Source organism: Lepidochelys kempii, chromosome 8, assembly GCF_965140285.1.
Source record: "Lepidochelys kempii isolate rLepKem1 chromosome 8, rLepKem1.hap1, whole genome shotgun sequence".
NCBI classification, from domain to species: domain Eukaryota; kingdom Metazoa; phylum Chordata; order Testudines; family Cheloniidae; genus Lepidochelys; species Lepidochelys kempii.
The window spans coordinates 98,939,939-98,957,172 of NC_136387.1; the positions used below are offsets into that span (position 1 = coordinate 98,939,939).

A 17,234-nucleotide genomic window follows, 5' to 3' on the forward strand; every position below is an offset into this window, starting at 1 on the left:
ACAGGCTTCACCATGGTATCGTTTTCTACCTGCATGCACTCTATTACCTAAAAGATCTTTCCTGCCATAATTTTAAATACTATTTTTGGTACTGCTTTATAGCTTTACATTTTGGGGTGTGATTTTTGTTCTTTTCTTTTTTTTTTTTTAAACTTCTTCAAAATTTCCCCTGTTCTCAAGATGCACATTGTGACCCCTTGCCAACCTACTCTACCATTCACCAAACCCTCCAATTAAGTTACTTAAAGTTTGAACATCCTCAGCTGCAGGTGGGCATGGTGAACTGGAAGAAGAATACTTTACTAGGAAATGACCTAGTAGAGTCTCCTTATTATCACCTGCTTATTATACCTCAGAAACTTCTCCCCTGCAGAAGAATCACCATTATGTAACACTTCTATATCTAGTTTCCCTCCTTTCTATTTCCCAGGCTCTCTGTTGCAATTTAACGCCAGCTAAAGGCTTCTGCTCTTGTGGCATCAGGACTCCTGATGAAGGCCCCAGCTAGGGCTTTCAGAAGTGATTAGTGATTCTGGGTGCTGGATTCAAACTGAAAAACTCTGAAGGGGCCCAATTTGGAAAGTGTCAAACACCCCCTCTATAAAAACCAAGCCTTATTAAGACATCACCAGTTGCACACCAAAAAATTTAAGCATCCAAAACTACTAGTCATTAAATAAAATCTAAACCCACCACTTCAACCACACACTGTGTTCCTCTTGTGTGTGCTGGTGAGTCACTAGCAAAACAGATGGCCAAGAAAAAGAAACAGCCACACCTGCTTGTCTATGGAGTAATCACCTCAATAGCGCCAGCCTCCTCTTCTCCTTGCCTTAAAGGCTTTTTAATGCATGCTTTATTATCAGGTTTCTCATTGTTTTAGTGCCTATGGGAAAGACCTGGAAAGAAGCAGCATTGCTTGCAACAAGGTTTACTCCTGCACCTTACAATGACACAGTACACACAATGCACAATTGGAAATTGTTTACACACACACACACACACAATTGGAAATTGCTTCCAATTTCCTCATGTAGATAACTTTGGGGCAATTTGATCAGAGCCTTTTGCTTCTTTCCTCCCCTCCATGTCGTGGAAGGTGAGACAAGGAGAGCGGAGATTTTAAGGCCCATAATTTCCAGCTAGGATAGTAGAAGGTACACCCAATAACCAGTCTCTAACCATATGCAGATTGGAGCCTACTTCAGTGCTTTCACTCAATGGCTGGCACATTCTTTCTTTTCACTTGAACCATCAAGAGGTCAGTGGTTAAGACTCTTCCTGAACTGAAATCTTACAGCAACACTAGACAGATCCCAGTCTCTACCTCTAGTGCACATTAATAATCAGACATCAAATGACATGTGGCAACCTTTACACTTTGTTCACAGAGTTGGGTACAAATTTAAAAAATGGCGGCAGAGTGGGGTGGGGATGAACTTTCCTCACTAGATTATTCCTGATTGGACATCTGATTTCAAGATATAAAACAGGACTATTCAAACTCTGTTGTATGCTCCATGTTTTACACACAGCAATCCTGTAACACACTAGCATTCTACTCCGTAAAGTGTCTGGATCATTATGAGATTTTAACAAAACAAAATGTACAACTTGAAAATCACTTTTGAAATTTCTCTACACATTAACAAAATAATAAATCTATAAACACCAGAAATATAGTTATAAAAAAAAAAAAGACGACAAACTGCCTTGGCCCAAAAGTTCAGCTTCTGATTTGGCACTGTGAGGGGTGGCGGGGGGGCTCTATTGTACATGTATAGAAGATTCTAAAGAGGTGTTTGCGGGTTTTTTCCCCCTTAAATAACAAGCATTATCTGAGTCACCAGTAATAACCAATTTGGGTTGCCTCATATAAGATTTTTCTTAGGGATGCTACATAGACTGGACCTTTCTGTTAGTATCTAGACCTATATTGGTTAACGCTGTCCCTTCAAAATCCCCTTTCGAATTCAGGGCCTGCTCCTGTTCCATTTAAGGAAATGAGAGCTTTGCCACGGACTTCATTTGGAGATAGATCAAATAAAAATATGAACCTACAATTTGATGTAATTTAGCCTAATTTTTAAGCACTGAGTTTCAAAGTCATCTAAAGCAGTACCTTTCCCCTGAAAGGCCAGCTCCTTTCACATACTTCTCTCTTTTTTCCCTTCTTTCTTTATCCTCCCGCACCCTAAGGTGCATGCATATGGCATCCACCAGTTTCCATCATTTATTTTGGTCTGGTGCTCGTTTGGTACAGGATTTTGAGTGTCATGTTGATAGATTTAGCTTCTTTCTCTATTGTGCTACACAACGTTTCTGTAGGTCACCCTCATTTTCTCTTTCCAGTTGGTGTCCATTTTCTCTTTCCATGGAAGTCACATAGGTGGCATCCTTCTACTGTGTCCTAAATATGTTTATCATCGTCTTTTTTCTGTGTTTGATGGTTTAAATTGGTGTGCTCCACTTAGATTTTCTGTTGTTGCAATAAACTGTTTCCAATAGACTGAAAATCTTCTACTGGCATTCACTTTGGAATGAGCTGATTTTATCAATTGCTGTTGTGTATTTCCATGAGTCCGCTCTACAAAGGAGGACAGTCACAATGCTTGCGTTAAATGTTCATACTTTTGTATCAGTGCAGATCATGCTATTTTTCCAAATCTTTTCAAGTTTATAAAAGTTGTTTGCTGCTTTTGATATTTGTTGCTTACCATCTAGCATGGTGTCACTACCACAGCACATCTTGGTCCCTAGATGTGTACAATGACTTACTCCTTCCAGTGTTTTTCCATCTACCCCGATGGTTGCTTTTGGAACGTTGATAGCCATATAGTTCGTCATTCCCTTGTTGATGAACAAACTAATTTGTTTTGCAATGTCTGTCAAAGGCTGGGTCTTTTCTTCCATCACGTAATATGTTGAACTGAGCACAATAATGTCATCAGCAAAAACAAGGTAATCCAATTTCCCTTTATCATTTGTCCATAAAATTCCTTTGTTGCCTTCTGTGGTTATTTTCCTCATGATGCAGTCAATGACCAGTGCAAACAACAGTGGGGACATAACACACCCTTGCCTTACCCCAGCTGTCACTGCAAATCATTGGATGACGTTATCATCTCTGACAGCACATTCAGCATCATATAGGTCATTGATGATTCTAGTTATTTTTGTTGTTATTCCATAATATGCCCTTTTTTCCCCCACAGACTGTCTCACTTACATTAGCCTTCTGGAAAGCTATACAATTTATTAAAAGAGTTGTTTGTTACTGTGCACATTGTTCTATTTATAAGAGCAACAGGACTGGCTATATAATCTGAATGGTCTAAAACCTGCTTGTGTTCCCCACTAAGTTGGCAATCTATTTCATATACTGCTGTTCCAAAATGTTTGTGCTATTTAGTCTCCTCACTCAAGTCCCTTCTTTTTCATTTTTGGAAAGCAGCTGATTAAACCTGAACAACTGGATTGTTGGACGAAATATGCTGTAGCTATGAAATGGTACAGCAGGGACCAGTTTCACTGTTAATTTAAAATGCTAGAATTAATTAGGTAGTGCAAATGAAGAAATTAATAAGCACACTTTATAACCACAAGTTCTGCTTTTATTAAAACTCCCTGCCAAATGATGGCAAATATCTTTGGTCTTTTTGTCTTTCCCGGTCTCATTTCCTTACATTCTCTGCAACTAAAATACATTTTTCAGTTGAACCTCTCCCCCATAATTAAAATGTGTGCCTGAGTTGTATCTCCACTTTCAAATCATTAGCATCTTTTTAAAAAGCTACTGTATATCCTGCCTGTTCAGAAAAGCTACCAAACAAAACTGAAGTTCACAATTTTGGTTTTGAATACCAAATTAAAGGCTGTCTTGGAACCTGTCATTCCTGTTCAATTGAGTTCAGTGTACTACCAAATTAGCATTTTTTCCCGGTAATAAAGGCGTATGCTTGTTTAAACACATGCCTTTCCTAAGCAAGTGGTAACATCATGAATTAGTTTTCTTAAAAAGCTTATGACTGCTCCAGAAGACCTGTATGAAGACTGTGAACAGATTATTATTATTATTATTGTTAACATACAGTAACTTTAATCCCTATTAAAATAATGGCGTAACAGTCCTGAATATAAATTCTCTCAAGGGGATCTTGTATGTTTAACTGACTTTGTTTAGCTCTGAACTCGTTGCAAAAAATATTTTGGGAGTCTAAATATTATCCTACTAAAGTCTGTGCATTTCCTTAACAAGGTGGGGAAAACTAGATAATTTGCCCAGTTAAATGTTCACCCTCCTATTTGAGATTTTCTAATATGATTTTGCCAGTCTAACAATTTTAGATCACATTTGAAATATGCCCTTCTATTTTTCTGAAAGCACTTGTTTAAAAATTCCTTAACCGCAACTTTAATTCAAAATTTGGATTTACTTTATTGTCGAGCTCAAATTTTGCTTTTACTTTATAATCGACGTTTTATTTTATCAGCAAGGAGAAAGCAATTTATTGTATATGAAAGAGGTCCCCATTCTTCACAGAAACTGTGCCAGTTTTTGTTAAAATGACTCACTTATCAGTCCCTACTTTCTATAGTACACCTTGTATATATTTTTGTTATTTATTCACTGACAAAACAAAGAATTATCCACCACAAAAGATGGATTTTCTGAACAAAAATATGTAAAAATCCACAAGCAGATTGAACATGAACTGTTTCAGAGCTTTGCTTAAGTCCACAAGCATGTCAAGAGAATTTACTGTGCACTGTAGTTAATTTTATTCCGCAGTACATCTTCAAAAAATTATGGTGCCTGATGTTAATAATAAAATAAAGCAGATAATCATTGAAAAGGCAGACATTCTGACAAGCTCTCACTCCTAAAAAGAAAAGGAGTACTTGTGGCACCTTAGAGACTAACCAATTTATTTGAGCATGAGCTTTCGTGAGCTACAGCTCACTTCATCGGATTCATATTCTCTGTGTATAAATAAAGTCTGCTGCAGTTTCCACGGCATGCATCCGATGAAGTGAGCTGTAGCTCACGAAAGCTCATGCTCAAATAAATTGGTTAGTCTCTAAGGTGCCACAAGTACTCCTTTTCTTTTTGTGAATACAGGCTAACACGGCTGTTACTCTGACTCCTAAAAAGAACACTCACAGAACAAACTTGAAAGATATTTCAGCCTTGATTTTTATTCATTCGTATTTCACTGCTGAATACATGGGCCAAGGGTTGATCACACTTGTTAACTGGGTCTGTAGTATGAGTCTGGTCTTGTCTTTTTAGTTGTTTATGCTCATCTTGATGAAAACAACAACTGTGTGTGCTGGTGAGCCTTTGGTGGGGGGGGGGGGGGACACGACACACTTCTGGTCTAGTGCTGTGTAGAATGACCAGAGGCCAATTCCCACAATTTAGACATAGTTTGAGGAGTCTTGTTTTTGCATTTAACAAACATTCTAATCCCTAGTACTCCGCAGGCTTCAACGTTAAGTGGCCTGGAGAAATGTGACTGAAGTAGGTGGAGGGAAGGAGTGAAGTGGTCTTCCAGTCTTCTTGCTGGACACAGGGAGAGAAGACCAGCAGATAAAACTGCATGTCAGATTCCCCACTATTCTATTTGCTCCGAGGACTTTCTGATGTAGGGGAACCAGGTTGACATGTGGTGGCAGCTGTTTGGTGGCATGGTGAATTCAAGATGAAGGGAAAATAAAAACTCAGAAGAAACCATCAGGGTTTTCTATCAGCATAATCAAAGTGAACAAGAAGAAAGAGAGTACTTGTGGCACCTTAGAGACTAACCAATTTATTTGAGCATAAGCTTTCGTGAGCTACAGCTCACTTCATCGGATGCATTCAAGTACCAAGTACTCCTTTTCTTTTTGCGAATACAGACTAACATGGCTGCTACTCTGAAAAGTGAACAAGGTAATTCTGAGAAAAATTGAGTCTCCAAGAACCAAAGTCCATTCCCCAAACTTCAAACCACTGGGACTCTGGAATAGAGAGAAATTATCTGGTATAGAAATTTCAGAGGTGCCTAAGTTATTTGAGGCCCTAAGTTCCATTTTCACAGTTAGAAGCCTACTGAATTCCATGAGGCTTTGGAACCTAAGTGCATATATCAGTTTGGAGAATGGGACGGAGTCTGTAAATCACTTAGGCACTTTTGAAAATTTTACTCCAATCTTAATTTTTGGAAAACTGGTTGCCCATAAATCATTTCAGAAAGAATGATCCAATTCATACTGAAAGAAAATTTCTAGGGGGACAACCACCCAGAAGCATATCCGAAACTAGTACACACATCTACTATTGAGACAGAATCCTTCAGATAGCATGAAACCAAGAGGAAACAGTACACACAGAAAAGAAAGTAAAGACTAAGACAACATCCAGGGTTTTCATCCTGCGAAAAACAACAGGTGGCATTTTTGTACCCATCTAAACTCAGGATTACGTTTAGAGAAAAACATCACTAATTTTGAGATGTCTAGAAAGCTAAAAATATGCGGTAGCTATTGAAAAATTGGATTTTTCATGATCAAAATCCAGACTGGAAGCATGAGACTCTAGTGGCACTTAATTTAAAAGTTATACTTGTTTGTCTGCTCACATCTAACACACTTGAAGTTACCTGTAATTTTAGTTCCTTAGATTGGAAAGAAAAACACAATAGTTTTGTAACTAATTAACAGCTGTGCTAGCAAATATCGAGAGAAATATATTCTAGTACAGTGTTAGGTTGCTGTACCATGAATGCAGCTCTGCTCTTAAGAAAAACACTTTGAACATTCCACAATCTAAATAAAGCACAAGCAAAGGCAACTCACTGACTCCTTTTTAATCCTCTTCCTCACACTCCTGAAGCTGTCTGCCAATCAGGATGTACTGAGGTAGATACATAAAAACCAATGTGCAAAAGAGAGTTCTGATTAACTACATTTTTGAGAATGCAATTTTCTTCAGGGCTACTGCCATTTATTATGTGCCTCAGTTTAAATTTGAACTTTGTTATATGGCAAAAAGGAAATAAAAGGAAGTGCTTTTAAATGTGAAATGATAAGTGGATCATACTAATACTGTCAGAGAATAGGCTATGTGAGTGCTAGAGCAACACTGTTTGTCTATATCCTCATTCTCATGATAAAACCAGAGTATTCATTTTGAGAAGAGAGAATTATATCCCATTTTCTACCCACAGCCCTCTATGTGTATGTTCTGTGGGGGAAAAGCTCTTGCCCTTTTGGGAACCCTTCCTTTTCCAAGACTGTCAACCCTTTGCTACAGTTAAGGAAATGTGGTAAGAGCATCTGTAGTTACTTAGGGGCAGATCCTGCACAGGTTTACTTAGAACATGTATACGTGTAGAGCTCGCTCGTGCCTGGCTGCGGTATGCAGTACAGCAGAAAAGGAGTTCAGAAACCTGCAAATGGCTGAATATCACTCACACAGATCCTTGCGTAACCAATACCCTGCTATGAGCAGGGCGTGAGGGAACATGATGTTCCAGGACAGTACAGAGTCTGGCGGTGACTGCAATCTCCACATATGTATGCTACATCATGAACTATGATATTGGTGATGCACCAAACAGCAGCAGAAACTTCAGCCACTCCTCCTTTAGAGTGGGAGTAATAAAGCCACAGAGCCTTCACAAGCAGCCATAAAAGATGATGGTTCATCCCACTGCCTTTTTAAATATAGGATGTGTTCCAGAGTATGACGATGGCTGCAGTTCTGCAGCAAAGACGGACAACAGAGCAGGTATTTCCTCACCTGTTCATGCTTCTCCTATGGGTGGACATGCACATTTCTTTTCTCTTTGATACAGACCTAGACTATAATGACGGGTTTATTTCTGAAATTTCTGCAGATAATCCTATCAACAGATTTTATTCCACGAGAAAAAGGGCTAAGACGAGGTAAGAGTATCGGAGAACAAAGCTATAAACAAGACCCAATCATCAAAAAAAAAAAAACCCCACACAGCACAGGTTTTAGACTATCCTTTTTAAAGTTAGGAAAAAATAAATAAAAATGAAGGAGGACTAGGGAAGGAAATGGCATCAAATGGGCTGTGAACCTGTACAAAAGGCCCCTCCCAATTATGTTTTATAAATATATTATGAATTTTTCAGAAATCCTAGTTACTCTTTTTCTAGCTCTTTATGTGGCTTGGAACACAACTGGCTTCTCCTGAAATCTGTATATATTTCCACAGTAGACATCACTGAAGACTGAAGGTTTACCACCTGCAGGAAGTTTATTGGGGTACTGGCAATATTTCCCATTCTGGGAATATGCAGTAAAGGTAATTATTGTGGTGTCCACTGTATGTACTTAGGCACAACTCAACAAATCTATGAATATTTTAAAGACACCGAAGTTGTGTTGCCCAAAGGATTACATAAAGTAGAAGTGCGTATTTAAGCCAATGTCAAAAATATTTAAGAGCATACCTGTAATTTTGTCTCTCACAAGTTTGCAGGATTCTATTTCACCAATGCTCCCAAAGAGACTCCTGAATTCCTCCTGTGTCATATTCTGGGGTAAATAGTTGACTATGAGGTTCGTTTTGCTGTCATCTGTGGCAGCCCCTGTCTGCATGGGGGAAGGACAGTTTCTACTGTTGCTGGAGGGTCCATTGGTCGTATTGGAGGTAGGGCCATTCGACACCTGAGGCTCCATGGTGCTAATTATCTAAATAAAAAAAAAAAAACTGCCTGAAGTTTCACATACAATTGCTATTTTTAAAGATACTTACACATCAATGAGTAGGTAGCTTTCATGGCCAATTCAGACACTTTAACAAAAAAGAAAAAGAAAAAGAAAAAAAAGAAAAAAAAGAAAAAAAAGACATGGGCTTGATTCCTCTGTTATTGTTGTAAAGTAGGTCATGCTAGTCTTTGGCTGTGAGCATATACTAAGAAGCAGTGGAAAAAAAAACCCTCCATTTTTTTGGTTAATGCAAAGCTAATTTCTGTTTTCATCACACAACCATTTTGATAAATGTATATTTAAGCATGAATTTAATTATAATTTAATGTAATAATCATGATTAAAATTACAGTTCCATTAAAGCAAAAGAGGTAAATATATAGGTCTATATTGAAAAGGTAAAATATATTGCCTATTTAATAACTGTATCACAAAGTGTGACACCAAATTAAGTGGGAGCTTTTAATCTGCAAATAGCTGTTGTTTGGATCACCTTCGAGTAATAACCCTCTGATCACACAAGACACACCTTTTACTGGCTCCAATAATTACTTTTATTCTCCAGTAATATTTTTCACTAGTGGACTAACTCTTCTTTACAGCACAAGACCCTAACCCTGAACCTTCATGGATGTGAGTATTATAGTGTTTGCTGTAATTGCAAAGGACCTTTTGGATTCTACCAGAGCCATTACTTTCAAATGGCTCACAGGGTAGGAATAGAGATAAAAATCAAAACACCTCTCCATCTTGAAATTTAAGGCCATACTTTTCAAAAAACAGATTCAAATGGTCTTTTTTTAATTACAAAGTAAGAGTCCAGTCTTGCAAACACTGATGCATCTGAGCTGCCAGTGGTACTAAACACACAACTGAAATGTATGTATGCATTTGCAGGATCAAGGTCTAATAATGCAAGAGCTTTTCATCTGGAAGCTCCATTAACTTTAACTTCAATATAACTGTACCAGTGCAATCCCAGGTATTGATGAGGAAAGCCAGGATTTGCACTGGTGGACACTACCTTAATAGGGGTAAACTCTACCAGTGCAAACTGTGTCTTTCTCTGTCTACTCAAGGGGTTGCACTGGTGCAGCTAAGCAGATGGCTGTAATTGTGGAAAATCTCCAGTGTAGGCAAGGTCTCTGTTTATTAAAGACAGCATCAGATATTCAGTGATATAAAGTACTATCAAGCAGGAGAGACTCCCACTAATGGAGGGCAAGGAAGTTTAAATGATAAAGGAAAAATCCAAGAGAGACTTAGATACCATACAGTTTGAACCCTGTGTCGATCTGATCCTATAATTACAATAATTACCTAAGACTTAATTTTGCTTTCTTTCTTTAAAGTCAGTAAAGTACATATTGTGACAAGATAGATTTAATAATTCCCTACAAAACCTTGGAGGGGGAAACAAAGTATTCTAAACTAGACTGACACCAGGCGAACTAATGTTTTCTACTTGATTTAAATTAAGGAAGCACTAGAAATAACCAAACCAAAATGATTGTGAATTTATGTGTTTCAGTATTGTTTCTGATACCTCACCTATGAAATATCCCCTTTGTTTATAACTGGACATTAAAAATAGCCATTCAAAACTGTTTAAGTATTTGGCACAGCAAGTAACAGCAACTTTGTTTAACAGTTTTCAACGAATGAAGACCTTTCAGAATGGCTAACAAAAAGGCACAGCAAATATATGAAATAGAACTATTTGGAAAGTAAAATCAGAGTATGTAAGTAGGTGATGGCTTCATAACAATGACAACTTCTTAAAACCATCAACAGATTCCAGTCAGAACCACCACTGCCAAGTCACATGACCGTAAACTGCCCAAATCTTTAGATAACCCCATCTCTTGTTCTGCACATTTACCAACGATCAAATATGTTCCCAACTTCAATATAGATGATATCTATTTCAGATGCATATTCACTTATACATGCTATTAAAGGATTTAGAGTAAAGAGACTATGTACTCCATTCCATTTCTGTACCTCTCTAACCTTAAATCCAATACTTATTCCAGTCCCAGTAAGCTTTGCTGGTAGTCTACTGTAGAGGTGGTTATCTCTCGCTCTGGTGAACAAATGTATTCTGGAAGTTACAGCTCAATTGAGCATAATTCTTTCATCTATGTTGTATGCACATAACTGCATCAAATTGATTTAAAAAACACAATCTTGGCTCATACTTTCTACTGAGGTGCTGAGCAAACTTAACTCCTACTCAAGCCTACACAAGATGAGGGAGCTCTGCAGGATCAGGTCCAATGTTAGCATTTTAACTCAATTTTAAACATCCACAAATATTAGTGAAGTAGAGTCATCCTCTTCTGATAAAATATGTCTATTTTACATACTCGTTTTAGTGAACTATCATTTCTGCATTTTCACTGGTTAATTTCTACACTATGCATTCTAATAGGGGTTATAATAGATTTGTGCTGTTACAAACGTTTATATCAATCACAAAATTCAAAACCCAATATTTTACCCAGTGAATAATTGAAAATTAATAAGATATATTTAGAGACTGGAAATTCTGAGTAGGTATGGTTAACTAAAGTGCTTTATGGACATATAAACCACTGCAATAGATTTAATTAAAAAAATAAGCTGAAATGTCAGATAAATTGTTTTAAGGCTTGATCCTGCGCTACTGAAGTTAATGGGAATACTACCATTGATTTGAATGAGAACAGGATCATGCTCTCAGAGCAGTATATTGAGAAGTAAAGGCTGACACTCTATTACTAGTAACAGAAGCAGGAGGCATGCTAGTTACCCTTGTTAAACATTTACCCCTTGATCTTTGATTTTAAAATCCACAAAGGATGATCACATTCAATGCTAGCTACTCTAGTGGTTACAAATGTTGCACAAAGTGTTATAATCTTTAGAATTTTATCTTCAACACCAAGCAAAATGTATAGTTCACCCTTAAGATTTTTAAAGTTACAATATAATGGTAATTATCAAGTCTGAGTCTGAGCAAATACGTTTTCCCTTGAAGATATCTTCCTCACTGCTAGTATCTCAGCATTCATTACTGTGGCATCTTAGGGCCGGATTCTCTTCTCACTTACTCTGGTTCAACTCCATTAACTTCAAAGAAATGTCTCCTCATTTTCACCAACGAAAAGGAAAATCAGGCCCAAGATTTGCTTTCTACTGAATTACTGTGATGATGTGAGTTTCTAAATGTAACTTCGTCTTCTCATTCTCTACATGAGAGATCAAGAAGAAAAAAAACCTGATGGGAACTCAAAATATTTTACCAGAAACGTTCAGAACAAACATCTGAGCATACTGATTTTTCATTAAATAATTTAAGACTTTCCTTCGTGTAGAAGAGGTTTCTGAGAATTTATGTATAAAAGCAGTTATATACCAGAGAAAGCACTCCAAGTTGTTATCAGCATGAAGGGATAATGTTTACTTCGGCTATATTCTCTGACAAACCATTTTTAAAAATTTTAATTATTCATGACAACAAAAACAACAGTCCTAATACTCCTTATCAGACATACCCCCACTTAGCACTTCTAAACTCAGACATTCTGTAGGTTAGTTCTGTGTGTTACAAGCTAGCTGTAGTAGAGCTTACTATCCCTTCAATATCAAAATGTTGTTGGAACTGATTGTGTACTACTTAAAAATAAATATATTATTTATTTTAAAAATGCTCTTCATCAACCCACTTATTTCCTCTCCCTATGCTCATCACTGAAAGAAAGATGTTAACTTATTATTCACCACATCATCAACATTCTAGAAAAGGGTCTCCTGAAATTTCCTGGACACACTTTTTGCTTTCACGGTGTTTGAATTACTATAAAGGTCCTTGCACTGCATTATTATTATTTTTACCAAAGTTATCTTTTACTAGGGTAGAATCACTATGGAGATGTAGCTCATTTCCACAAATGTCTTGCAGGGAGAAGAACCATACGTTCATCTTCTCAGGTCAAAAGGTCTATTCAAATATTGACAAAATGAGTGCAAAAATACAACAGTCACTTAGCCTCAAAGTCCTCCCTCCCCACACACACTTTCCCTGAAACAATGTTTTACATAGTTATGTTTAAAACTTAAGCCACTGATGTCTAATTCAACATTTCCGATGTTTTTGTAGAATAATTTATTTAATGCAATTTAGGCAGATATTGTTGGTTTTAAAATTACACTGCAAGAGCAATTCCCCATATCTACATTCACACAAATACTGGTATTATGAAAAGGTTTCTTTTAAGGAATTAGCAGTCTGGGCCATCTCTAACAATATTATTCTCCATACACAGATTACCAAATATGTCCCTTAAAAAAACCCTGTCACTACAAAGGTGCCTTTTAAAAAAGCTGTTGGTTATAGTCCAAGATGAAGTGCCCTTTAAAGTAGATGAATCCTGGTTGGGTTTTGTTTTGTTTTTTCAACTGTGAAATGACCCTATATCCTTTGTCTCTAAATTATTCAACCAGAGCACTTTCTGTTGTAGTCTTCTGGTATGGAAAAAATTAGAGAGATATTAATTATTATATGTGCATAATATCCTATATTAATAACTATATGTGCATAATATCCTGGAAAAAAGTTAAATTATAGATACTGTATACATTTATAATTTAGAAGCCAACATTAATTTGAATATTATCTATGTAAGCCCAAGCAAAAGTTAATTTGATTTATACTAATCTTCCATGTGACCAAAACAGAATTTCAAGTTTGATTATTATTTTAGGTATATCAATCTATTTCAAATAAAGGCAAGCCTTGTCCTCAATTCAGGATGCATTGCATCAGACCCCCAGTTTCTAAAATTATTTCTTGGTGTACTACTTTTCTCAGTACGGTGATATATCAGCAAACTACAGGGTATTTTAATTTGACAGGTTGCACAAAGAAATACTTTGTTGCTTGGGAAGACTGCATAAGCTCTGCCAGTGTTTTGCAAAGCACAGCTAATCACAAAGCGTGGCATAAAACCCCCAAAGAACGTCAACAACAAAAAATCCACCACAGCAGCTCCTACATTCTAAATAATATTTAAGAAATACTTTTTATGAATCTTCATATAAATATTTCTAATGAATACAGTGGATTTAATCTTCCTGCTAAAATATTAGTTTCACCAATAATGCAAAGAATACCTGCATGTATAATTTAAATAAAACTATTATAATGCTTAAACAAGCTACTGGTAACTGACATTAATCTTTAGTTGTTAGTACAGTAAATATGTTACATCCATCTACCATTACAAAGAACAGTTAATGAATCATTTAGAAAACTACCCACAAACCGATTAAGACAGCCTTATCTTCCTATTGCATGCATAAACAACAGCCAATGGCTCAATAAATGTAAATATACATTTTACATTTACAAAATTTGTTCTCTGTAGTCTCAAAAAGAGCCCATGTGCTGAACTGAGAAGAGTGTTGCATACATACACTGAAAACTCTTTATAGTAACAAATCATTTCCTTAAAGCCCCACTCTTATCTGAATTACATGTGTACACATGCTTTTTATAGGTAACACCCTGGGAATCTGCTATACACAGCGAACGATACAATAATAGAGTTTCCAAAACTAAATATTTGTTTATAAAAGCCAAAGGGCAGTGTTTTGCAAAGATTCCACAAGCAGACTTTTCCTAAGAAAGCAAAATCTGAGAAAAATTCTAAGACTATGAAAAGTATACAGTTCATATGGACAGATTATTTCTAGCACTCAGAAGTAAAAAATATTATCCGTACATAATAAATTGTTCACAGCACCTAAATGCCAGGAAAAATGATCATGGTAAATTATACCTCATGAAGAATTCATAAGGTCTAATTTTATATTATTTCTAAGCATTCATTAATAAACAAACTCAGAACACTCACCCATAAAAGAGAATTTAGATAAATAATGCAAAACTCTTAGATAAAATAAGAGAGCACTTTAATTAGCATTGCAAGTTGTTTGCTTTACATGTGAAAACAAATGGTGCTATGGTGGAGGTCCCATAGCCATATTTAAATAAAATGTTAGTAGACGTTCACAAGGATCTCTCTTTGACACGGGATTACATCAATGTGAGCTAGGCACCTTTTCGTTCACGCAAGAGGGTCTATATGGGGCAATTAGAGTGCAACACTTTACAGTGCTCTGCAATTCACAACCCCATAGTCCAGACTGCGGCGCCATGTACACAAGTCCTTCGTGAAAAACAATTTTTTTAAAATAAATTCTCAGTATACCAACAGTGTTGACAGCAACGATTTCTGCACTGTACAAACCATGATCCTTCAAGAAGCTTTCCTCAAGTGCTGGGACCCAACTGGGTTTAGCTGCTTTCAGGACTGGAGTCTTATGCCCCAAACCAACAAAGGCATACGTGCTTAACTTTACACATGAGTATTCCTACTGAAGCCAAACAGCCTATTCACAAGTGTAAAGTTAAGCATATATATGTGCAGGATCGGGGCCAAAGGCACTTACACACATGCTTAACTACACTGCCGTAAGTAGCTCCACGGATTTCAATGGGATTATTCATGGTAGTAAAAGCAAGCAGGTGCATTAAATGTTTGCAGGAATGAGGCCTTAGATTGTAAACTCTTCTGGGCCAGGATTGTGTTATACAACACATGGCACAAAATCCTTTGGGCACAACCATGATAATAAACAGTAATTAAAAGGATTTGTTTTTTCTAAAGCACAGACTGGCAAAAGTCAGAATTAAAGGCCAAATTCTACCTCTTGGATGTACACGCACACTTCCCTCACAGCTAATCTTAAGAGGAGCATGGAAAACATCTTTGTGGATCTTGAACACATACATTTTCCTCTCCTCAACACAACTGTCAAATTTCACCGTCAATTACCTTTTTACTAAAGTTTATGTACTACACAGCTAGACTTGCTATTATTTACTTAATAAATACATCATGAACATGAAATAAAAGAGGAAAACTAAGCTACAGAGCAATTCTGCCTCAAGGGATATCCAATATCCCAGAAATGAACAATTATCTAATCCTCTGTATTTTGACATACCCCCCTCCCCCACAATTTTCACATGCTTTATCTTCTCCCTCTTCCTGTAAAAGATATATTTAATGTTTACACACTCATGTTGCAGAAAGGATTAGCCTGGAAAAGAAAATGCATTAAATTGGAAGTTACTGTTACCACCATTTTATTTCACATGACAAAACCTTAGTTTCATTATAAAATTTTGTTTTCAGAGTACAGTGCAGTAGTTTTAAAATAGTATTCAAATATTTTCAGTTAGTTCACAATTACTGGGTGCCATAATTTTACTGCGCATGAAAGTCATGCTAATTGACAAAAAAAGTCAAATTAATTAATTTTAAAAGGAAAAGCTTCGTTTTAATAAAATAGTTTTCTTCTTTCTAAATGGCTAAACTTGTTTAGGACAAAAATGTTTGTAACATTAAAATGATACACAGAGATGTAGAGGGTTTGTTGGTTTTTTTACATTCCCATCATCTGTGACGCACCTACCAGTGCAAAGAAAATAAAATTTATTGGTAATACTATTTATATTACAGTAGTACCTGAGGATCTGAGATCAGAGTCTTCTCATATCCGGTGCTATACAAACAGAGAGAGACTATCCGGCCCTAAACATACAAGTAGTAGTGTGGGAGTGAAATTAAAAGTATATTATCTTTCCCCCTCATTTTGCAGAAGGGGAAACCAAAGCAGAAAGGAATTATTAAATGACCTGTCCAAGGTCATTCAGAGAGTCTGTGTCAGAGGTAGGATTTGAGACCAGATCTCCCTAGTTCCAGTCCAGTGTCTTAATCACAAGAGAATCCCTCCTCCCAGATCTTTCCCAACGATGGAACCAATGGGCCAACAAAACAATGGGCCAAATCTGGCTCTTTATCTTCAATGTTGACATCTTCAACATTTGTTCCTACTATACATTTCATTTTGTCTCATTCCCAAAGGATACTGGCCTCTACCAGTACTCAGACTTTCCAACCCATTTAAACAGGCAAAGACTATCATAACTACCTTGTCATTAGTCAACATATTACACAACAGATGATAAACAGTCAAAGAAGCCATTCTCAAAGGATACGATACACGTCCTGCAACTATGTAGAGAGAGGATACGATACACGTCCTGCAACTATGTAGAGAAGACTATATAAGTACATCACACATTCCATATGGCTTCTACCTCTCTCCACAGAGATTTTGGGGATAGCCAAGAAGTACAAGACCATGCACCTGCTATACAATTCCACACTAGTCAGAACCCCAAGTGCTATCAGCAGCCCAACTGCCAGAGATGGGGTAAAACCATTAGCCTACTTTTCCAACCATGTGCTACACGTGCTCTGTCATGTCTGCAGCGATTTTTGAAGATATGCAGAAACCTACTGTTAAATTACAGCTTTGCCTGTGTCTGAGAATAAAGCCTTTGTTTTCTTCCAAAGCAGGATGTGACTTCTGCTGTCGCGTGACATTT

The 17,234-nt window shown here is 36.8% G+C and overlaps 1 protein-coding gene across 10 annotated transcripts in view; it reads right to left on the minus strand.

Annotated features, from left to right (window-relative positions):
- Positions 1-17,234, minus strand: part of ELAVL4 (ELAV like RNA binding protein 4) — a 107,337-nt gene that overhangs the window by 46,960 nt on the left and 43,143 nt on the right. For all 10 annotated transcript variants that reach the window (XR_012160495.1, XM_073357764.2, XM_073357762.2 and 7 more), the window contains exon 2: positions 8,470-8,710. Coding sequence is in view for 9 of the 10 variants with exons in the window: in XM_073357764.2 (XP_073213865.1) it covers positions 8,470-8,710 (241 nt within the window). In the remaining variant the exon portion in view is untranslated. The remainder of the gene's footprint in view (positions 1-8,469; positions 8,711-17,234) is intronic.